Here is a 25,731-nt window from a genome sequence, read left to right on the forward strand (position 1 = left end):
ATCAAGTCCATTCTTGATTTTGAGACCATTGCACATCATAATATAGTTTTGTTTTGGTCAATTCTTCAGTATTCACAGTGAATATAGCTGGGGTTCATCTAAGTTCTTCAATGCTTGGGATTATTTGCTACCAATTAAATTTTGTGAAAATATCTATCAGAGAGTTTGCAAGTTGAGAGAGAGGAGAAGAAAGAAATCAGTTCTGTTTACAGTTAATCACTAACTCTGATAGGAAAAGATATTGAAAGTGCTATACTATTACAGTTAAAAATATAGACTTTTAAAACTTGTTATGTATTTACATTATTCTGTCTCTCTTTTACCCTGGTATTTATGAAATAACAACAACCCATTTGCACACTTTCCTGAGTGTAATAACAATAAAAATTGTTTATGTAATATAATTAGTTTTTCATTAAATTGTACATGGTCTTGAAAAACAGGGTCCATTTTAATAAACTTAAGGTATCGTAAGACAATTAAAAGCAGTTAAGAGCATAAGACCGTATCATAAGAAATAGAGTTGAGGTAATCAAATGTGTGTAAGAATTTCAAAGACTACTGCTATTGAACTGAAATGGAACTTATAAATTTAATTAACCAGATCAGTTATTATAAACAAATTACCTGATAAAGGGGCTGCCTCAGAAATTGCATCATATCAGATCTCATTGATTTTACCCTATGTATATTGATCCCTGAGAGGTGTACAAAACATTACTAACATAATGCCTTGTGAAAAAGGAGGCAGGGGGCACCAACTATCAACTTTTATAATGCTACCCCAGAATCTATGGTTTCTGGCTCAAATCATGAAAGTATTTTTAGTTGCTTTCTATCCACTTTCAAAACTCCCCACTCAACCTCTGTGTAGCTTGTCAGTGGTCATTTTTAAGCCATCGACCTGCATTTATGTGAATGAAGAATGATTTCTCATTGAATTGTTGAAAATTGAATTAAGTACTGACAGTCACTGAACTCTGTACAAGGCACTTTGTAAAGCATGTTGGGATTGAAATAGTAGTAAGATATTATTTCTGTCCATGAGAAGTTAACAATATAATAATAGAATAATCAATACAAAAATAACTGTATTGCCAGGCCTTAACACTGGAAAGATGTGCTAAAGGAATTCAAAAGGAGGAGTGATCACAATTAAATAAATGTAAAATTTTATATTTATAAACACAATTTAAAAACAAATTAATTTGGCCCTTATAGAAACTCAGACAAGTATTAAGACTTTAGAATAAGCTTTGTGGTTTTTACAAAGAATAGTCCTTGTAGAATTCATTGAAGTGGTGTAGGTCTTTAAGGAATATGTTCAAGTATATGGTGATTTTTTTATACAAAGAAAATTAGTAGGAGACAAAAGCAAATTGAGTGGGATTTTAATCATCATCAATACCTATTAGGAACAAGTTGGGCCTTAAACCCAGATTTGTGTTTTTTTAACAAAATTTGAGGTGACTAAATTGTCCTTGAAGTGGAGTGCTGGAGTTCACACATACAGACTGGGTAATTTTGGATCACCCCCAATCTTCGCTTATATCTCAGAGTTAGGAGGAAAAATAAAAGATAAGACTTTCTTTGTAAATAATTACAAGTGGTAAAACACAAGATATTATTTGAGGAAAGGAAGATACCATGTTATCTAAATAATTGCTTCTTTTCTCATTTTGTTGTTTTGCTTATGTGAACAAAAAGGAAACATTAGTAGAAATACTTTTGCAGACGTTCACATCATCATGGTGTATGAATTGGGGACTAGAACTTTTGTCAACAAAACAAAGTATATCCCATTCTCTTTTATTGATATTTAACTCAAATTTAAATGTGAGCACTTTTACTTAGTTTGATCTGCTTAATAAAGGACGATATGTTGAATTATCCATTTGCTATATAAGGGAATGTATCATGAAATTATGGAGAATCAAAAACTTCAGTTCTGCCATTGTCTAATAAAACCTCCTCTGTATGAACTTTGTTACAAAGGAAGATGATTTGTAGAACTGGGACTTAAAGTCAAAATGGCAATAGATTACATGAACGGTTTTGAAATTATTTGGAAGTCACCTACCTGATATTTGATAGAATTCCTGTAATGTTTCTTCAGCTCATTTGGGTCCACCTGAAATATATTTATATATCAATTAGTTTAACTAATTAGTTAATTTAGTTTAGTTTAATTAATTAATTTTATTAATTGCTCTTTCATTTTTTTCTTTGTATTTATAGCTATTTGTCTTTACTGGTTCCTTCTAATCTCAGTGTATATATATTTGTGCTCCATTCTATTACAGTTTAAAATGAAACACATTCCTTGGCTTTTATCTTCTCTTTGTTATTGCCCTGCTGTTTGTCATTGTTGAGATTTTCAAGAGAGTCTCTAAATGCTCACTCTACATCCTTCCCTCACTTCCTTAACTCATGGCAATGTGGTGATGACTTCTCATTTTTTTCATCCTGTCAAGACTAACAGTGGTAGCCTGGGAGGCTGAGACAGGAGAATCTCGAGTTCAAAGCCAGCCTCAGCAAAAGCAAGGCACTAAGCAACTCCATGAGACCCTATCTCTAAATAAAATACAAAATAGGACTGGGTATGTGACTCATGGTTGTGTGCCCCTGAGTTCAATCCCTAGTACTCCCCACCTCCAAAAAAGACTTTCAGTGCAAAGACCACCAGTAACTTCCCAGTGGGGAAACCCTTTGTAGTTTTTAGCATCCTGTTATGGAACCTACCATATTTTAAAACCATACAAATATTTTTTGTCTTACTTGTTTAACATTGGTCTACTTGATTAAATAGTGATTTATCTGAAGGCGGGGTTGATTTGTTTGGTAACTCTATATAATTAGTGCCTGGAATACATGAAGAGCCCAATAAACATTCAGTGGAAGAAGAATATATAGGAAGAGATGAATAAAAATATTTGAAGCATTTGATATTTTTGGAAAAAATTTGTCCCCAGAACTTTCTCTTTCCCAAGAATCAGTACCTTTTTTGGTTTACTTTAATTCATGAACTGCAACTTTTTGGTGTCCTTGGATTCCTGGACAAGACATTTAAAGGTCAAATCTCCCTAAGATTTGGTTCTCTTCTCTTTCCTCTTCATACTTACTTCTTGGGAAATCTCATCCACTTTTATAGTTTCAAAGGCTGCCACCTATATTGAAGCCATCAAATCTCTACCTGCACCTAATATCACTTTATTGAGCCATTTACTCCAAACCTGAATTCATCATGATTCATTCCCCTTAAGCCTGATTGTGACCTTCCTCTCTCTGCTACTGTGTACCCCATGAACATTCGTATCTATACCAGTTAAAGAGTAGATGACTACTCTTTCTCCCTCATCCAACCAGCAACCAATTTCAACAGATTCTTCTTAAAATATTCTCAGGCTCCTTCTCTCCTTTTGGCCATGATATTTCTGCCCTAGGTTTTGCTCCCCTCTATCCATTCTTTAATGGCAGGCAGATGATCTAAATTAGAATATTTAATAATTTCTATTTATGTCGAATCCTATGACTACATGATTTTAATAGAGAGAGAGAGAGAGAGAGAGAGAGAGAGAGAGAGAGAGAGAGAGAGAAAGAGAGAGAGAGAGAGAGAGAGAGAGAGAGACAGAGAGAGAATCCAAGCTCCCTTTCATGCCATGCCAGGATCTGATTCTCTAGTTCATTTGCCTCCTGCAGCATCAAAGACCCATTCTGTTAAGCAGTTATTCAAATGCCCCAGTTTCTCACCTTGACCCCTTTGTCCATGCTGTTCTCAGAGCTCAGGACACATGCTCTTTCTTTTACAGGGGCAGAAGGGTACAGATAACTTCATTGCCTCTAACAAGATTTGGACTAATTGTCTCCCCCTTTATAGAGTTTTCTCTGACCCTTATAGCAACCTGGGCTCATCTTTGTCAGTTCTTGCAACATAAGATTCCAACATTTTTCTTTTGTTTGTATGCTCTTCATAGCTGAGCTATGTAGTAAAATAGGGTACATATCTGTGGACTCTGTTTCCTTAGTTCCTAATAATGTGTGACGTGTAGTAGGTGCTCAATAAATGTACAGCGTGTGAAGGATGAATAGGGAAACATTAATATTCGTACCTGAAAGCATTAATGCTTCATATTAGATACATTTATGTTTCAAGTTTAGGTAAGAAGAAATTTTATTTGTATTACAATTAGTTGAAGTATTGGAACTTTGATATATGGAAGCAGAATTGTCTAGTAATTATTATCCATGTGGTTCAAGTTCAGTTTTAGACTACTGCCAAGTAATGTCAAAGATTGATTAGTCAACTCCCCAATTCTGGTCCCCTCTTCCCTTTTTTGACTATAGTTTTTACTCACAGACACAAGCTAAATTTTATAGAACTATATTAGAATACATATAAGACAGGCTGACTTAATGATTTGTACTGTGAAATAAAATGGCTTACTAAACCACAGGTAGATAGAGACAGGTTTAAGTTGTCAGCCTTATAAATCATGTGCCAAGCTTGAATAAAACCATTCAGCTCTTTCAAAGCTTATATGGGACAGACAGACACAGTTCAAGGGCTAAGCTGTTAAGTTAAAATACTACACCTTCCCTCCACCCAGGAAGAAAGTTTTAGCACATTTATCCCTTTACTTTCAGAGTTGAATAAATGTAAATGCAACTAAATCTTGCTAGATTAAATGAAAGTACCATCTAGTGATTTTAAAATCCCTCTTCTTTAGAGCACTAAATAAATTTGGCATCATTAGCCTTATGAGGATCAGCATGCTTACCGGTAACAATCAGGCACTTATTTTTAAAATGTCACCCTATTTAATTCTCTCTGTCTTTTAAGCCTCCTCATTATGCAGGCAACATTTCTTCAGGGGAGGCTTACTTTAGGAAGATATGCTAATTGCACCTAAATCCTTCTTTCAACAGTTTTTGAAGAAGCTCTACACAGATGCTAGTATATTTACTTACTATTTACTTTTTCCAATAAGCGTTTCTGTAATTTTACATATAGCAGATAAAAGAAGTATTTCAAAAAGACTATCATCTCAAAGAACTGTAACACGGATTAAATAATTATTTAAGGAAAGAAAATGCTTGAACCAATATTGCCATTCATTTACTCCTACAAGTGTAACTTGAGTATATTCTTCAGGTCCTTAGAGTAGATAGTGAAATAAAATGAATAGTGTTCCTGCTTTCAAGAAACTTACTATCAGGTAAAAAGAACAAATAAAAAAGAAAAAGAAAAAGAAAAAAACAAAACAATATAAAACCAAGGGAACAAAACTAAAACTACTTACTATAATACCAAATGTCAGAAATATGATATAAATATATCCTGAAACTGGCCACAAAGTAATATGATTCTAAAATGATTCTGAATGATTCTAAAACCCCTAAAATTAAAAAATCCTATTAGTTTTTACATCTATCTATATCCACTTACTATTGTCCTAGAACATAAAATCTTTTCATATTTATGAAATATACAAATTTGCATTACAAACATATCTTTATATCTACATATATGTTTATATTTTAAATGTTTACATTTATAAATATATGTTACCATATATTATCAAATTACAAATATTTGCATTAAAAAAAGAGAGAGAGCTACATATATAAATAGGGACAGGCAGAAAAATTTACCTGTGTGAACAACTATTCATTTAATTAATTCAACAATTTACTGTGTGTCTTCTGCATGCCAGACCCTAGGGTGAGTGTACACGCTGTCTTATCTTTACAATGGATTTATAAGGTAGGCATGATTCCCATTTTACTGGTGAAAAAGGAAGTTTTCAGTGAAAAAGGAAGTTTACTTTCTTCAAATGACGCTGTTAGTAAATTTGAGAACCCTGATCTGTTTGTTTCTACTATATTATAATCAGGCTAATTTTCATAAAACAAAATCAAATCACAGAAATATGAGTAAAGCATATGGAATACAGAGAAGGGAATGGTTAATTTTCTTCTGGTCAGATAAAAACAATAATTGTGAGGATTAAGTGCTAAAAGTAGTTGGCTGTAGAGGACCTGAGTGACATTGCCTCCAGATGGCATTGAGCACTTCCCTGGGTCCTTGTCATTGGTAGATTTAACCACCAGGGGTTGTGGATGTGTCTCATCTGTAAAATAATCCCCACTGTCATTTTCAACTTGAGCTCTTCCATATGTACGGGAAATTACAAGCAATAGTCATTTTTGTTGGTTTTTGATTGAAAATTCTGTCCTCTGTGTAGTACCACTTTCAGAAGAAAGATCCCGTAAGTAAATGTTGTGGAAAACTTGTAAACCTTTCTGGTTCCATCTACTGTGGCTGTTTGCATCTCAATCTGCTCTGTTTCTTTTTTCCCTCAAGGCCTTGGAGAATTAAAATTTCCATCTTCCAACCTTAGTGCAACAAGTATTAAACAACAAAGTAGATAGCTAAACCTACTTGGCAACTGTAAGTATGTAAAATGTTTGTGGAATAAATGAATGAATAATTTGGTGGTGTACACCAAAGGTAGCACAATTGGAGTAAATGTAGTGAGGCATTCAGGTGGAGGACACGGTGTGCATACTTTGTTCCACAATGTAATCAAGTTTCAAAGGCTAAAACTACCCTCTCCAAATTAAAGAAACCATTAAACTTCTTTTGAACAAACAAAGCAATTAGTTCCTGCTCTATATATGTAGCTTGTGATAATGCATTTTAAATAGAGCTCGTTGAGTGTGTTTTTATTGGTTATTTTTTCTTGGTTTTAACACTCCATTGTGTGCAAAAGGCCTCTTAGAAAATTGAAAATAAAAGTCTTCCCTTACTGATTTTGTCATTTTCCATTTGTCAAACATTGATTTTCTCCCCCTTTGTGCATCTAATGGAGGTTGAAATTAGTGCTGTTTTTTGGTGCTGTTTACTTCTTATTTGTACACCATCATCATCATTCATCAAGCTGCCACAAGCTCTGGGGATGGTGCTGGTGAGTTAACTAATGCTCCCAAGTCTGCACAAGGAATATTTTGAGTCGATTTTTGCAACAGCTTTGGGTCCTGCCTTTAGAATTTCTTTAGAGGGAAGATTTCAATTATAGGGGATGCTTTCTAGAAAAAAATTTTAAGAAGAAAAATTAAGCAAACTCCACATTCAGCTTTTTGTTGATGTAAGATCTTCTGGAAATTCAAGGAAATATTCAGAAGGTTAGGGAACATACCTCTCTTTTCCAAAAATACCTATGAGCCTACATTGCTATACACTCAGCTGTCTGCTCTTCCTGCTGCGATGTTGGAGGACATGTTCTGTGCAGCTCTTGCTGTGACTTGTGAGAAGGAGGTCGCAGTGGACATCAGTCAACAAAGGAAGCATTCTGCTGGCTAGCCAGAGAAAGGGCCAAGAAGCAGATGCTGTAAGAGTTGGGTATATGCTTGTGAAAACGTATTTTTCTGTTTCCGTTTTAGATTAATTGGATAGACTATGAAATTTCAACATGAGAATAAATCCAGAAGATACTTTTTCCTAAGGATAAGAATGCTAATTTCTCAGGCAGGCATTGCACTTGATCATAAGAAATGGGAAGTCCCTCCTTCCTCCATTCTTGCCCCTTACCCACCCCCCATTATAAGAAGGGTGGGAGGGGTGGGGGGGAGAAAAAATAATAGAATGAATAAAAAATTATTACCCTATGTAAATGTATGATTACAAAAATGGTATGCCTTTACTTCATGTACAGAGAAACAAGATGTACCCCATTGGTTTACAATACATATGAATTAAAAAAAATAAAAAAAGAAATGGGAAGTAATGAATTTGGAAAGGAAGATACCATATTCACTTAAAAATTTGAAACAATTATGGCATTGTGGGCTTGCAATTTGCACATGGCAGCAAGGTATGTGGATTCTTCTCTGTGTCATGGTTTCCTTGGTGGGGATACTAAAGGTTGCTCTTTCAGTCCTTTATAGCACTTTCCAATAGCATCTTTTACAAGGGTGGAAATCTTCTGTTGCAGTCCCTTATGGTAGCTGTTAGCCACATGTGGTTGTGGAGCACAGCAAATAAGAATAGTGTGGCTGAAAAATCCAGATTTTTAATGTTATTTAATTGTAATCTGTTAAGATTAAAATTTGAGTAGGCACTTGTGCCTAGTGGCCACTGTAATGGGCAATACAGTGAATTGACACTGAATAAAAGCATTATGACCTTTTTGCTTTTTAATTAGTTTTTCCCAATATGTCAAAGTCTAAAACCTTTGACTTGATTTCTGTACTATGTGTTGGCACTGTGCTCAGTGCAGACTATCTACTGATAAACAAGACACAATCAGTGTCCTAAACAAATTATAGTCGAGTGTTTTCTCTCAATACCAAGCTGTTTCTTAGAAAGTGGAGTAGACTTTAATGAATGAAGTAATGCCCTTCTTATTTAAAAATTATTGAGGTGAATGGCAGACTACGATGTGATAAAAATTTACTTCATTTGCTGTTTGAAGCTTGATTAAGAGAGCAATGTGTATTTTTTTTACACGGATAATTTATACATTTTAAAAACATTACCTCGGTAAAGTACATGTAGAGTTTTGTCATTTCAGACTTTGCACTAGGTTTGTATCCTCAAGTATTATCAAATTTTGGAAAAACTGGTAACTTAAACCATTTGAATCCTGGCTCTGCTACTTTCTAGCTTTTGTACATTAAGCAAATCACCCACACTCTCCAGACCTCAGTGTATTCATCTCTAAATGGGACTATTAACATCCTTTCTTGTGGTTTCCTTGAAAGGCTTAAGTGAGGCATTATAATTGAATAAATTAAAATAATAACATAGCTGATATTTACTACTCCTGACTAAGCACCAGGCACAGTGTTAGGCACTTTGTACACATCAATTCATTTAACCTGTCTAAAAACATTATGGAGGTACCATTTGTATTCCTGCTTTAAAGATGAGGAAACTAAGGCACAACCAGATGCATGTTCTCCAGCACAGAGTGCACACTGTTTTATTTTTTGTGTGTGATTCTATCATTATTATTATTCTTACTGATGGTGTCCTGTAGTTAAGGACCCCTCCATATAGAGATAGTCAGTTGAACATTGAATAAGATAACGATGCTAATTTATTTTTTGTAGACTGGTTAGATAATGTTCATTTGTTAGTTTCTTTTCTGAAACTCCACTTACTATTATTTCTCCTCCTTTTACAAACTGGAGTCTGGGCTGGAAAAACAGCATATCGGAGAGGTAGATGATGTCACACATGATGTCCATAATAAGCCAGTAGAGTGTGTTGTCTGGTGTTTGATATGGAAAGACTAGGCGCAGTGGGATAAACCAGCAGTTCCAGTTAAAAGCAATGGTGATAAGTAAGAGCCACAAAAGATAGAGTCGATCTAGAAAAACAATTGGAGTCATCCAAATGTCATGGAACAAAGATCATAAAAGAATTCTCTTGCTTAGTTTGATCAAATGGAGGCCCTAGCTTTTGGAGATAAGCAATTTGCAATAAGTCCTCTATTATACATTCAGCACAATTATGCTTCTGGAGCTGGAAGTATCGTACTGTAGGAGGGATGTAAACTGACCTTATTAACTCTCTCAGCAGCAGACAATCTCCTTCCTGTCTCCTGGTCACACTGAGTCTGTCCCAACGGGTAACCACACTATTTGGAGTCAGGAAAGTGGAAACCCAAGAAATGAGAGAGATCCTGCTCAGGCCTCCACTGTAGCTCAACAGGATTCTGCTCCTCAGTGACTGAGCTGCAGGACGGCGCAGGGCAAGGCTGCATCCTGCCAGAGGGCTTGGCTCTGGAGGGGTGCAGACAATCAACCCATTAAGGCAGTCTGCCTTGCTTCACATATTGTCTCCCTCTGCCCAGGGGAGGCTGCAGGAGGAAATTGTTTGATTAGAATAATTAACAGTGTGAAGTCCTGGAAGAAGATGGACGCTTTATAATGATTTTTTTTTTGTGTGTGTGTACATATTGCTGAGTGGTTTGGGACCTTCTTTTCAAAGGTAATTATGTATAAGACAGGCCCTTGACTGCCTTTTAAAAACAGACAGGAATCTTTTTTATTTCTCTCTACCATAGAGGGCCCAACAATCCTTTGCAGATTATGTAGCTTAGATTATACTTTCCAGATACATTCAGAACATGGCTAGGGAAAAGAGATGCTCCTGGACTTTGAGTCAGAGTCATTTCTTGGTGATAGCCAGCCCTCCCAGTAGGTTGCCTTTGATGGTACCTGTGTGTGAATCTATACTTCCTGGACGTCTAATTCTCTTCAGGCTTTCTGAAAGAGGCACCTTCCAGAATTTCCAACTCGACATGACATGGTAATCCTCTTTTTTTAACTTAGAATCACTTTCTTGTGTTGCTGCTACAGCTGTGGGCTTTGCTGTATAGGAGGAAAAAGAAGAAGTATTTTAAATAGGTTAATGAAAGTTAGATTAATCCACAAAAAACTAGGTTTGATGCATTCAGAACATTTGAAAATCTTCTTTCAATACAGACAGATGAGGCAAAACTCTCATGTTTAAAATAGTGCCATTTCACTGTATGTATATCAAAACATCATGTTTCACACCTTATATGTATAAAGTAAAAATGTATACATGTATTTTATGTATACATATATTTTCACATATATGAAAATATTCAAGTAATGAAAACACTGGAATATGAGAAATACACAGCAAGTTTAAAACTCAGTAATAAAGTATCACAAAGGTATTACAAAACAAACGCACACCATCCTACAGGTTTTAGTTTGGTGCTAAAGTATTTCTTTCACACATATCCTTCAAATCATGGACAATTAAAGCTCAAAGTAGTCTTTTCAGTAGGTCTTTGTCATACTATAATGGCTGATTTATTTAAGCCTCACCTCTTTAAAAAATGATCATATAAGACATAGGTCCTTTTGAAAACTCAATTTTCCTTATATAGAACTAAAAAGGAAGACTTCAATTCTATCCCATGTAATTAACAATTTGATTTGTATTTATCTGTTATTAAACAAACTTTCTGAAATCTCTTAGATACATATGTGTGTGTGTGTACATTCTCACATCCACACACATGTATGTATCACTCTCAAAATAAACTATTTGTACCTAAATCATTGTCTCAGGATCTGTTTTGGGGGATCCAAACAGCATCATTTGCAAAGCACATATCCCCTCATGACTTCCTTCTCCCTGGTACTTCAAGGGAACATTGTTTACCAGTTTGTGGACTGGCTTCAGGCGAGGATAGTTCTCCATCTATCAGCTTTCTCTTGTACACGGCTGTTCTTTGACGCATCCTTTGCACCAGGTTGTGTAGCTGGGCATCAACGTATTCATTTATAATAGGGGCTTCAGGTGGTTTGCTCTTTGGACTAAATGAAGAAAAACAAAAAGTGGAGTTAGAGATGGGCCCAGGAGAAGACACCCACAAGGGAAAGATTAAGTATTTCCACCTTTCTTATATAATCAAGGTTATTAACTTCCTCCTTTTGCAATTGAATAAAACAATTCAAATATTAACATTTAATGGAAATAGTTTTGGGTAGAATACAGATTTGTTACTAAAAAATTAAAATCCACAAACAGCAAATGATAATTTTTGACAATATCAGATCTAAATGACTGTGATTCTGTCATTGAATTCTATTACTAGAAGTAAAGATGTAGCCAACATGGTTGTCAGAAATCGAAGATGGCTCCCAGATTTCCTGCTGCTTGGTGTCTAAATCCTGCATCATCTTGGGTACAAAAAACATGGTGGGATTTGCTCTTCTAATTAGTTTGTAGATATGGTATAGTTCCCTTCAAGATAATGAGATGATACAGGTGGGCCTGATCTAATCACATGAGCCCTTTACAAACAGTTTCTTCAGCTGGTGACAGAGCAGGAAGTCACAATGTAACTTGAAGCATAAGATTGTTAATTGATTGTTAATTGAGAGAAAGCCCGCATTGCTGACTTTAAACAAGACGCCAGTGGTTAAGAATTACATGAGGACTCTAATAGCTGAGTGATCCTTGGCTAGCTGGTAAATAGAAAGCAGGAACCTCAGTCCAACAACCACAAGGAACTGCTTTTTGCCAATAACTTGATTGTATTTGAAAGTAGAGCTTCTCCAAATCCTCCAAATGAGAGATTTGCCTGAACTGGCACCTTGATTTCAGTCTTGTGAAATTTTAACTAAAGAACCCAGCCAAGACCATCCAGACTTCTGCTCTATGGAACTGTGACCTAATGAATAGGTGTTAAGCCACCGAGTTTGTGACAATTTGTTACACAGCAATTGAATATAAATATAGCTGGTGTGTTCTAATAAACTTCCTTTCCAAGAAAGCACAGAAACAGACTAATAGAGTATTGGGCATAATAAACTACTAAAGATCTGAATTTCCTTTCATCTTTCCTCCAGAGCTCTCACTCTCTCTCTTCCTTCCAATGTCCAACACTGGGTCTAGGTACATGGGTCCATGTCAGCTGTATCCATCCTTGTCTCCTCACATTCATACATTTTATTCCTTTCTCACTTCCAAACTGGAATACATGGAGTTTCACATTGGAACTGGGTAACTTGCAGATTTTACTTAAGAGAATACTACTAGTATAAACCCTTGTTCATGAACTTCTTCCTATTCTCTACCTGGTCCATGAATGTATTACATCTATAACTGTTTACAGAGTCTCAGACTACTGGTGTTTTTCTTTCTTCTTTTTTATTCTCCTGATTTATGCCTGTTTCAAGGGTCAAGTGTCCTGTCTCAATATCAAGAGTCTTCACATAGATAAGACATTTATAAGTCTGTTTAAGAATGGTGGAGACTGAATTGCAGTGGAAGAAAATTAGATGCATCTTTAAAAAAATACAGAAATAGATGGATCCTAGGTCTATAAAAGCAGAATAACTTTTTTTTCCGATAAGAATTGGTATAGAAAAAATAGTTGGTATAGATTTCATCCATTGATTCCTTTCCCCATCATTTAAAAAATTAAATATATTTCTGATACATAAAAACATAAAAATTATAAATATTTATGGGGTATCATGTGATGTTTTTAATGAATTTTGATTCTTTCTTAAAATCTAGTATGCTACCAAACAGTTATTGAGCAAATATAGATGAGTTAGAGACTGATCCTATGAATATTCATAGATGAATATAAATTAATGCCTAACAATAAGTAATAAGATGTTTTAGTCAACTTTTCCACTACTATGACAAAAGATTTGACCAGAACAATTTTAGAGGAGGAAAAGTTTATTTGGGGGCTTATGGTTTCAGAGGTCTCAGTCCATAGACAGCTGGTTCCATTCCTTGGGGCTGGAGGTGAGTAGAACATCATGGTGGGAGAGTGTGGTGGAGCAAAGTGACTCAAGACATCAGAAGAAGAAGCATAAAGAGAGCTCCGCTTATCTAGGACAAAATAAATACCCCAAGGCGAACCTGGAAGGACCCACCTCCTCCAGTCACACCCTACTAGCCTACGGTTACTATCAGGGGATTAATCCACAGATTGAGTTAAGTCTCTCATAACCCAATCATTTCACCTCTAAACCTGCTTGCATTGTGTCACACATGAGCTTCTGGGGGACACCTTATATCCAAACCATAACATAACTATGCTTGAACTGAAATTGGCTTGGGGTGTTAAGGAGAGGAAAATTTTAAAGTCTTAAGGGATTAACAGACTTTTGACGGGGAAGTGAAGGACTGACCTTCTAAGACAGGAGAGCAGTACAAAGATGTGAAAGAATGTGATACATTCAGCAAATATTTTGCTGTGTATGTGTGGAGGGGGTCAGGTTCAGACCATGACAAGAGTGATGGTGGGTGGGTCTGGAAATGCATAATGAATACAGAAAAGTTTCACTGGCTTTATGCTTGAGAGTTTAGGCTTTCATGGTCTGGGGATATAGCTCAGTTGGTAGAGTAATTGCCTTGCATTCAAAAGGTCCTGGTTCAATCTCCAGCATCACATGCACATAAAAGGAGTTTGGACTTCAAGTTGTAAAGAGGAATCAGTGCAGACAATTATGCAAATGAGAACAAGAGGCAAATAGATTTGTAATTTGGAGAAGTAGCAATAATAAGAGGATGGGTGGAAGAGCCCCATCATGAAAGCATGCAGATGAGGAAGACAGTTACTCTAATAGGTTACATTATAACTGACTAGAGGAGAAGAGAGATTAAAGAAAACTTTGTAAGAACGCACAGGATTTGGTGAATTTTATGGAGTTTGGGGTAAGTCAAATAAAGAACCAGGAACGACTCCCAAGTTTTTATTATAAGAAACTAGGTTCTTGAAGATGACATGAATATAAATAGAAATTTGGAAGTCAGATGTTTATGTACATAGGTACATGGAAAAAAGTGAGTTCTTTTTGTTTGTGTAGGTCCAGTTCACAGTTGGACCTGTGTGATAAGTACTTATTTGTGTGACTAAGGAGGCATTCAGCAATACAGTTCTGGGGACAAGAACTTGGTGGATATCAGTCCCTGTGGGATATCTGAAGCAACATGTGGATTATGTCGTCATACACTGTGAGGTTCTCAAGGTCAGAATTAAGTATTTTTTTTTTTGTACTTCACAAGCCCTTGGACAAGGTAGATTTTAAATAATTGCTTGTTAAATAAACCTGCTACTCTAACCTTTTGCTTGACCTTATTTGATATTCTGCAATGCTTTAAAAAAATCTATAAAAAGTAAAGTTGAGGGTTAGTGGATCATTAACTATAAAGTCCTGTGTTCAAACTGTCAAATGTATGATTCATGCCCTAAGGGCTAAGGAGAATATTTCTTCATTTCCTGAATTATCTATAAGCCCTAATTGCCCATATACTTGCCCCTTAATCATACCAGTTTATATTGTATAAATGTATCTCATGGTTAAAATGCCGAAAATAATATTAGAAACATGACAGCATTTCAGATACATGTCTATATTTCAGCAACTATACATTTTAATTTCTGTGTGACCTGGAACATTAATATGCCACTGTATTTCATCTTCTCTTTCTTTTTATTGGCTTCTTTCCTAGGTAATCATTGTTGTTCTTTTCCTCTAACTGCATACATACAAAAGCTATGCATGTATTTTTCTTCAGGTTATTTTGTGACTGAACAGATAAAGATAAATAGAGATGAAGAAATGTATATTTCATGACATAAAGAACTAAATGTGGGTAGAAGAGGGAACCAATTGATTTGCTTTAATTGTTTCATTTCAACTGTATTTGATATTTTTAGTTCATGTTGTATAGTTTTTAAAAAATTATTCCTCATAACTACTTGATGAAAGAATAGGTAGGCAGGAAAAATATTTTACAAATTTAGATGCACAAATTTTGGAAAAAAGATTGGAATGAAAAGTTTTACATTCAGAAGGAAGGTCTTATTGAGTTATCTTTTATTGAGACATATGTATGATTTATGTACCTTTGTGGAAGAAAAATGAATTAGTTATTGTTAAAATAAATTTTTGTGACTTTAAAAATAAGGGTACATAAGAATCTCATTAAAGTTAATGAAAAAAATAGGATTTTTTACAATTCAAGCAGTGGTATAGGCAGAAAAAACATCACGTAACTGATAATTGTCTCTCTTTGGATTCACAAAAGTTTTTGCTTGGGTGAGAAACAGATCTTCCTTTTTTGTAAAGTAGGAAAAAGGCATTGTGAAGGGAGAGATAGGAAAGAAAAACTCATGGTTTATAGGTGTACTCACTAATATCACTTTTAAGAAAGAGTAAACATTAAAGATACAAATGTTGAAATTTTTTAAAAAATTGTCTTTGTTTATTAGGACTTTCGGAAAGGTTTCATGTATATCCAGAAAAGACATGTTCTCTAGTTTACGATGGCTATTTTAGCATAACATGAAAAGATTACTAGATTACTAAATTTTACTATTAAAATTTTTTTCTTTGCATTTCTTTTTTGTTTTGAATTGGTACATAATAATGACTTTATGTGGTACACTGTGAATTAGATACATGTATGCCACGTGTAATGATCAAATCAGGATAATTAGCTTTTCTATTTCTTTCAACATTTGCCATTTCTTTGTGTCCAGAAGTTTTGAACTTCTCTCTTGTAATTCTTTACAAAAGATATCATAAACTGCTATAAAGTATGGTCACTACTATGCTGTAAAATACTAGCACTTATCTCTGACACTATTTTGGTACCCATCATTCCACTTTCTCTATGCCTTTCTCACTTATTCTTCCTATCCTCTAGTGACTACTAATCTACCTCTACTTCTATGAGATCGACTCTTTTGGCTTCCACACACTAGTGAGAACATGTGGGATTTGTCTTTTGTCTGGCTTATTTCACTTAACATAATGCCCTGCAGTTTCATCCATGTTGCCATGAATGACAGAATTTCATTTCTTCTTGTGGTGGAGCGATACCACATTATCTTTAAGATGACAATTTTTTTTTTTTGTCTGTAAGACACATGCTTTTTTTACTTTGTCTAATTTATTCAGAACAGGTTGACTGCAATGTGCAGGAAGCGTCTTCATCTTCATACAGTGATTTAACATTTCATTTATGCATGATATTCATACTGAACTCAACAATTCCTTATTTTTTTAACTCCATTTTAAACACTGCTGTACTTAGCATCTAGTTTCTATCAATTAAAGCATCAGAGTAAACTTTTCAATTCAAATACATATATACATATGTACACAAATGCATACATATACATACATAGAAATGCATGCATATACTTTTATTTATAGTACCGCACACGTGAGAAATTAAAACATTTATCCAGATTAAGCTAAATGGATACAATAAATGCTCTCTAAATGGTCCTACTGCCCAATAGAACAATGTGAGCTAATGAAGATGATAAATTTTGATGGAATGATATCATGGGTAGGTGGTGGTCAGGGATGAGTACACAGAAGTGTTAAACCCTAAAGGACAAATGGTACTTGGATTGGATGAAAGGTAGGTATTCCAGAAGAAAGAAGCAAAGTGAGCAAAGGGGTGTTGGTTGTAGCTTCGTGGAGTGCAATAAAGTCTCAAAAATTTCAACAATCCCCAATCAATCAACTAGAATTTGCCTTTAAGTTCAGCTGAAACTGACAGGGAAGCACAGTTGAACTCCAAGCAGAGGAGAGGCATGATTAACTATGGTTTAGAAAAATAATTAGTAAAAGAAAGAAGATAGTTGTGATGAGAGGGAAATATGAATTGGAGAAGGGAGATGATCAATTTAAATTATGTGGGTTAATAGAAAAGTATAAAATTTCAAGTTCGGTCATTGTACTACATTGCATAATATCTGCCAAGATTCACGTTCACCTGGAACCTCAGAATATTTAGAAATAAGTTATTTGCATATTTAATTATGGATGGCCCCTGACTTAACATCATTTAGTTTATGATGTTTTGACTTTATGATGGGGCAAAAGTGATAAGCACTCAGTAGTAACTGTACTTTGAACTTGGAGGTTTGATCTTTTTTTCTGGGCTAGTGTTACCCAGTATGACCCTCTTGTGATGCTGGGCAGCAGCAGTGACCCAATCAGTCATACCACTGTGAGGGCAAGCAACCTGTGCTCTACAGTGTGCTCTGTTGCTGTGCTATGATGTTTGGTAAGTTGGGTTGCATTTTCTGGGGAGCTTTTGGGGATCAAAACCAGGGCCTCATACATGCAAGGCAGACACTCTACCACTGAGCTACATCCCTAACCCTTGAATGCATTTTTGACGTTATGATATTTTAACCATGGGCTTACTAGGATGTAACCTTATATAAGCTGAAGAGTATTTGTATTTAAGTTGAATTTATATTGGAGCAGGGTAAACCCTTAGCCTCATGACTGGAGTCCTTATAAGAAGGCCACATGGCTGGGTACAGTGGTGCACACACTTGTAATCGCAGTTACTCGGGAGGCTGAAACAGGAGGATCACAAGTTTGAGACCAGCCTCAGCAACTTTGCCAGACACTCAGCAACTCAGTGAGACCCTGTCTCAAAAGAAAAGATGTCTGGCAATGAGGACATGGAGAAGGCCCATAGTAAGAACACCACGTGACAACAGAGGCAGAACCTGGAATGAGGTATCGATAAGACAAGAAACACCACTGATTGCTGGGCAATCACTGGAAGTTAGAAGAGAGGCGTGGAACAGAGTCATCCCCAGTGATTTCTGAAGGGTCAACTTTGCTGACACCTTGATTTGGGCCTCTAACCTCCAGAACTGTGAGAGTAAATTTCTGTATTGTAAGCCATTCAGTTTGTGGTAATTTGTTATGGCAGCCCTAGGAAACGAATCTGAGGTAGCAACATGGACAATTGTGATACCACACGGGCAACTCAGATGGCATTATAAGAGACATTTAAATACATTTGTAAAATTTAGTGCATGTTAAACTTGATGTGTGATTAAAAAATTAAAATCTCTTTACATTCAGTACAGCAGGCAGTTGAGAAGTTGGGGCTCAAGACTGGAAGGGAGGAAGGAGCTAGAGATGTTGAGCCAGGATTCATTCACCTGTCTAGAGGAGATGGTAGATATTATTCTGTGGGGGAGATTACTGGTAAGAGACTGCATAGAACAAGAAAAGATTGGGAGTTCACAACCCTGGAATTTGCTGACATTTAAGGAGTAGCATTAAAAAAAGGAACTGAGAAGTAGCAATTAGGCAGATCTAAGAGAGAAAAATGTCACAAAAATCAAGAAATGTAACAGTTTGAAAAAGGAGGTCAGTGGTGTCTCATGCTGCACACAAAGTGAGTAGGATGAGGGCTAGAGGAGAGCTTTAATTTTAGAAAGCAAGATTACATGGGTGCTCTTTAAGAAAATTGGTTAAGAAAATGCACAATGCCATTGGATTTTGTCAGTTTTCTCCCCATCCTTACGTATTTTGTAAAAAAGCTACATAGAATCTGCCTCTGTTCCCTATATATTATTTGGATTTATATTCATTATTTTCTGAACTTATTTAAAAGTAGTATTTATTTCCTCTAATAAAGTCTTTTTTGAAAATTTTTTAAAATTGTAGATGGACATAATACCTTTATTTTATTTATTTTTATATAGTGCTGGGGATTGAACCCAGTGCCTCACATGTTAGGCAAGTATTCTACCACTAGGCTACAATCCCAGCACTTCCAATAGAGTCTTGAATCAATTTTGGTTTTAGCAAATTTTACTAGATTTTCTTTAATTCTTAATTAGAATTCAGTTCCTTTTTAACCAACTTTAATTTTTCAAAAATTCCTGGTAAAGTCCCTTTAAACCTGCCATTTCTATCTCATTGAATCACATAGGAATTAGGCAGAAAATGTTGTATTCTAATTTGGGAAATATGGGGGAGAGGTCTTTTTTTCCTTTGTTCTCTTTGGGCAATAACTACTGATAAATTCAGATGGTTGTTTTCAAAAGTTACATTTGGAGCAAAGTAACTGGGGCTGGGTGTGGTGTTGCATGCCTGTAATCCCAGCAGCTCAGTAGGTGAAGGCAAGAGGATTGCAAGTTCAAAGCCAACCTTGGTAACTTAGTGAGGCCCTAAGCAACTCAGTGAGACCCTGTCTCTAAATAAAACATTAAAAAAAGGCTGGACAGAGCAAGTAGACAGGAGAAAGAAATTAAAGGTGTATGAATAGGAAAAGAAGAACTCAAACTATCACTATGTGCAGGTGACCTGATTCTATATTTAGAAGATCCAAAAAATTCCACCAGAAAACATCTAGAACTAATCAATGAATTCGGCAAAGTAGCAGGACATAAAATTATGAATCTATTGAAAGAGAAACTAGGAAAACAACCCCATTTACAACAGTCTCAAAAAAAAAAAAATACTCAGGAATCAATCTAACAAAAGAGGTGAAAGACTTTTACAATGAAACTAAAGAACACTAAAGGAGGAAATTGAAGACCTTAGAGGATGAAAAGACCTCCCATGCTCCTGGATAGGCACAATTAATATTGTCAAAATGGCCATACTATCAAAAACATTATACAGATTTAATGTGATTCCTATTAAAATTTCAATGACATTCTTCATAGAACTAGAAAAAGCAATCACAAAATTCATTTGGAAAAACAAGAGACTCAGAATAGCCAAAGTAATCCTTAAGAAGAAAAATGAAGCTGGAGATATTATAATACGAGAACTTAAACTATACTACAGAGCCATAATACCCAAAACAGCATGGTATTGCCACCAAAACAGATGTGTCTACCAATGGTACAGAATAGAAGACACAAAGACAAACCCACATAAATATAGTTATCTTATACTAGACAAAGGTGCCAAAAACATCCACTGGAGAAAAGATAGCTTATTCAACAAAAGGTGCTGGGAAAATTGGAAATCTACATGTTACAAAATGAAATTAAATCCCTCTTACCCTGCACCAAATTCAACTCAATGTGTATTAAAGATTTAGGCACTAGAAAAGAGAAGCCCATGCTTAATAGATAAAAAAGTGGGCCCAAATATTCACCACATTGGCCTAGAATCTGATTTCCTTAGTAAGATTCCTGCAGCACAAGAAGTAAAATCAAGAATCAATAAATGGGATGAATTCAAACCATAAAGCTTCTTCTCAGCAAAAGAAACAATCCATAATGTGAAGAGAGACCCAAGAGAATAGGAGAAAATCTTTACCACCTCCACTTCAGATAGAGCATTAATCTCCAGGATATGTCAAGAATGCAAAAAACAAACACCAAAAAACCAAATAACCCAATCAAGAAATGAACTAAAGAACTGAACAGACACTTCACAGAAAAAGAAATACAATTGATCAACAAATATATGAAAAAATGTTCAACATCTTTAGCAATTAGAGAAATGCAAATCAAAACTACCCTAAGATTCCATCTCACTCTAGTCAGAATGGCACTTATCAAGAATACAAATAACAATAAATGTTGGTGAGGATGTGGGGAATAAGGCACACTCATACATTGTTGGTGGGTCTGCAAATTGGTGCAACCACTCTGGAAAGCAGTATGGAGATTCCTTAAAAAACTTGAAATGGAACCCCCATTTGATCAAGTTATCCCACTCCTTGTCTTATACTCAAAGGACTTAAAATCAGTATACTAGAGTGACATAGCCACATCTATACTTATAGCAGCTCAACTCACAATAGCTAAATTATGGAACCAACCTAGATATCCTTCAGTTGATGAATGGATAAAGAAATTATCCATATTGAAATATTACTTAGCCTTAAAGATGAATGAAATCATGGTATTTGCTGGTAAATGGATGGAGTTGGAGAAATAAACTAATCTCAAAGAACCAAAGGCCAAATGTTTTCTCTGATACACAGATGCTAATTCACAATAAGGGGGTGGCTAGGGTAGAATAGAGTTACTTTAGATTAGGTAGAGGGGAGTGCAAGGAAGGGGGTATGGGGCTAGGAAGGATACTAGAATGAATTAGACATTATTACCCAAGTACAGATATGATCACATGACTGGTGTGATTCTATATCATGTACTACTGGAAGAATGAGAAATTATACCCCATTTATGTGTGATGTGTCAAAGTGCATTGTATTGTCATGTGTAACTAATTAGAAAAGAAAAAAAGGGCTGGGAATGTGGCTCAGTGGTTAAGTACCCCTGGATTCAATCCCTGATAACCTGGTTTGAATAGGTAAATATTTTGGGAGAATATATTGCTGAATGAAAATAATTGAAATTAGCACAAAATTCTCATTTTTTACCCAAGTATCTGGCAGTCTACCATAAATACTTTAAATTTTTAGTAAATTTTGATGAGTATAAATACAACTCAATCAATTTCTTCTCACATTCACCCCTAAATCCTATGAAGATTTTGAGTTGTTTATCACATTTCACTTATGCATATGGTATTGTTTGTACACATTAACTTGTACATATGCTAATGTACATATGGATATTATGATGTACAATTTCTTAACCTCAAATATTCTTGATCTGTCTGCAAAATGCTACAATGCATTTATGACTCCAGAGCTTATTTCCTCACACCCTGTCAGCTGTCTACTTTCCAGAGATTTTCTTCTATTAATATGTAAATACTGGAGATTATTTTCATGATGTTTATTTCTATTGTTAATGAATCACATTCGAATGGCCCATAAATGTGGTTGTACCTAATCCTATTAAAATTTAGGTAGCCATTTTAAGACTAAATTAACCAAAAATGTTATAATAATATCGCCACATAGATTGTTCACTTGTATCCCTAAAACCCATATAGATGAACACATAGATGCATGTATCTGTTTGTACACACCAACACACATAAGGAACAGTGACATTTTCCAAATCTTAACCCAATCAAAAAAAGAATGAATAAACATCAATATAAACATTATATAATCATAATGCTAATAAATTTCATTTCAATAAAATTCATTAAAAATTTCTTAATAGTTTCAGGAATTTTTTTAGTAGTTAAGCATCAAGTAGAATATCATGTTTTCCTGTGTGTGTGTGTGTGTGTGTGTGTGTGTGTGTGTGTGTGTGTGTGAGTCTAGTAGCAACCTGCAAGAGTCAAAGAAAATATTCATAAATGTTTCTGAAAATTTGTCTCGGGGAAGTTTTGAGGTACACTTTGAGCATCTCATACATTTATTCAACAGTTATTCATTGTATACTTACTCTGAATCAGGAAAGATAATATGTTCTATATTCACTTTGAAGGTTCTTTAGTTAATTCCTTTCATTTTAATTACATCCTAACATCTGTTCTTATTCATTCATTTATACTAAATAAATTGATGTTTTCTTTATTTAAAAACTGTTCTGTTAGGATATGCTCTGTTAGGTAAAAAAATCCATGACCCTCCCCAAATTCATGTGTTGAAGCCCTTGCCCCACCATGACTGTGTTGGAGATAGAGTTTTTAAGAGGGTTAAATGAGGTTATAAGGGTGGGTCCCTTATAAGAGATGCCAGAGGATTCTTTCTCTTTGCACACACACAGAAGAAAGACCACGTGGAACTATAGCAAGAAGGTGGTCATTTATATATCAGGGAGAGGCTTCACCAGAAACTAACCCTAGTAACCCTTGATCTCAAACTTCTTGTTTCCGAATTGTGAAAAAATAAATTTCTTCTGTTTAAGCCACTCAGTCTGTAGTATATTATTATGGCACCACTAGTGGGCTGATATGGAACACATATAAAAAGGGAGTTTATTTCAAGAAGTGGATGGATAATGAGATAAATAGGGTAAATGCCATAAAGCCCTAGAAATGATAGAAAAGATGTTATAAAAATCTATAATGCTGAAAAACAAGATATTATTACTAGTAAACCAGGAAATCTGAGAAGATTTAAAAAGACAGAGAGTACATAGGCTGATATTAACTCATTCAATGTTTACAAATTGTGCAGTGCTCAGAACAGTGTGGTTTTTGTCATCGATGAAGAAAATCACTACTCGCAACACTCCCAAGAGATGTTTGTCACAAAGTACGAAGTTTCTGGGAGTGTTCTACCATTAGAGGAGTGAAGACCAGGGCCCAGAAGAAGCCATGATCAACCACATTCAGAGTTGTGAAGTCATTTTCTCCAACTCCAAACTTTCATCAAGTGGATGGGAGTAAAAATGACTGACTCCAGGCAGTGAAAGAGAATCTATATTTGAGAGTCAGTTACAGCCCATGGAGATGACAAAAATCAGAGGGAATGGGGAACTCTGTGTCAAGACAATGAATTAGTGTTATGCTCTTCTTGGCAGGTAGAGGTGATAAATGGGTGCCATGATGTGTAGGGCATTAGAAAAAAAACAAAACGAAAGCCTAAAAATGACTAAGTTAGTCTGATTTTTTATTATCCCTATGTATCAATAGTTCCAAATAACGTTAATGATAAAATCTTCCATTCCCTTTTGGTATGCTACTGATCTACACAAATTATGTGGAATTTCAAGTACAAAGCTGACCATGCAGCCAAAAATTGCCAAAAACAATACTATGAAAATGGCTAAAGAAAACAAAGAGAAAAACTAATATCCGAGGAAACAAGACTTAACAAAATCAAAAATAGTTTCAAAAAGAATTCTATCTTCTTAGACATAACAGCAAATAGTTATTTTATGTTAATTGGTATGGATTATTATGAAAGGAAATCAACTGTGAATTGAAGATAAAAAATTTGATTACCTAAAAGCTAAAACAAAATAAAAATAAAAACAAAACAAGATGTGAAATTAGGCAAATTTCAGAATGGACATGGCCGGAGAGAAAATTAGTAAGCTGAAGAATTCTCCCAGAAAGTAGCACAAAAAGGACAATAGGTGCAAAAAAGACAAGAAATGGTAAGAAAGGCATGGAGGGTAGATCTAGCCATTTCAACACCAGTATAATTTCTTAAAGGAGAGATTACAGAAACCAGAGCAGGTAAAATATTCAAAGACACCATAGAGAAATTTTATTCAGAGCTGAACAAAAGGGCACATTTTCAGATTCACAAAGGTAAGTGAGATGACCAAGAGAGCACTCTAATTTAGCCTACTGTCATAAATCTGAGAACTCTAATATTAAATAGAAAAATCTCAAAAACATTCAGAGGTGAAAACACAGAAACAATCCCGTAAATAAATAAACATTAACTCTACATCAGATTTCTTTTGCCAACACTGGACACTAATGAAATAGCATCTTAAAATATCTAGAGAAAAATGATTTTTCCTTGAACTTCATGCTGCCAACACACTGTATAAGATCATCTCTGCTTTGCTCAGGGAGACTTTAATTTTCAAGCACAGCTCTCCCTTGCTTAGCAAGCAGCAAATTTAACTTTTGTGTCAGCTATCGAGTGATAGCTTATTTCTTTGACACTAGGAATAAAATGAAGAGATAAAATGCTTAAAAAGAAGAAGAAACTGATGAAGGAATTGGGGTTTTTGTTACTATAGAATGAGGAGCTGTGGAGAAACATTTATTGGGAAACTCATCCTGAGGAAGAGGAATATGTTATATAGCAGGTGAGGCTGTTGGTCTCCTTACCAACCTATTCATCTTGAGTGGGAAAATCCATGTCCAGGTGGACTTACTACATGAAAGAGGAAAAAAATATGGAAAAAGTTGAGGCCAATATTTGCCATTAAAGTGCAGTAATTCCAATCCCTACTAAAACATGGTGGATTTTGACCCAGCTTCTCCCACTGTGAGTAAATTGGATTGAGATATGGAACAGCAAGACGCGGTTCCAATAGGGAGTAGTATAAATATTTCAACTCCTTAAAGCAAATGTCAATTACCCCGAGGCAGATTTGTCTTTGCCTTGGCAGCGGTATGTGTGGCTGAGGTCTGGAGATGGAGCAGGAGTTCAAGATTCAGAGATTGGCTTAATTCTTAGGGATATGTGTGTGGAGAGTCCTGTCGGGAATGGTTTCCCTTCAGACCAATTCAATAATCTAAATGCAAATGAAGGCAATTTGTAGAAAGAAGGAAAACAAGACTGTCTGAACTGAGGAAGCAAAATCACATATAATCCTTAGATAAACCAGAAATAGCACAGAAGGAAATTAGGCTAGGGAAGAGATAAATGGGAATGTTGATAATCAGGCATACAGAAAAGGTCAGGAGTCAGCATGTTGGGGTCTAGGATGCAGGACAGAAGTCTAAATTTTGATGGGCTATGTGTGGCTGTGACCAGCTTATGGAGCCCTGGAGTACCAGCCTCCCACGATCAACTGGAAATTAGGAGGTTCAATGATTGGCTGAGAAAAGTTCTCAGACAGGTTATTTTTTAAGCGA

At 35.4% G+C, this 25,731-nt stretch overlaps 1 protein-coding gene across 1 annotated transcript in view; it reads right to left on the bottom strand.

Moving 5' to 3' along the window:
* Window positions 1–25,731, bottom strand: part of CNGB3 (cyclic nucleotide gated channel subunit beta 3) — a 141,305-nt gene that overhangs the window by 69,127 nt on the left and 46,447 nt on the right. Inside the window, exons 4-7 of the mRNA XM_079146608.1 lie at window positions 11,210–11,364; window positions 10,228–10,380; window positions 9,166–9,374; window positions 2,081–2,131 (exon numbers count right to left, since the gene is read on the bottom strand). Coding sequence (XP_079002734.1) covers window positions 2,081–2,131; window positions 9,166–9,374; window positions 10,228–10,380; window positions 11,210–11,364 — 568 coding nt within the window. The remainder of the gene's footprint in view (window positions 1–2,080; window positions 2,132–9,165; window positions 9,375–10,227; window positions 10,381–11,209; window positions 11,365–25,731) is intronic.

This window comes from Sciurus vulgaris (assembly GCF_902686455.1).
Source record: "Sciurus vulgaris genome assembly, chromosome: 1".
NCBI classification, from domain to species: Eukaryota; Metazoa; Chordata; class Mammalia; order Rodentia; family Sciuridae; genus Sciurus; species Sciurus vulgaris.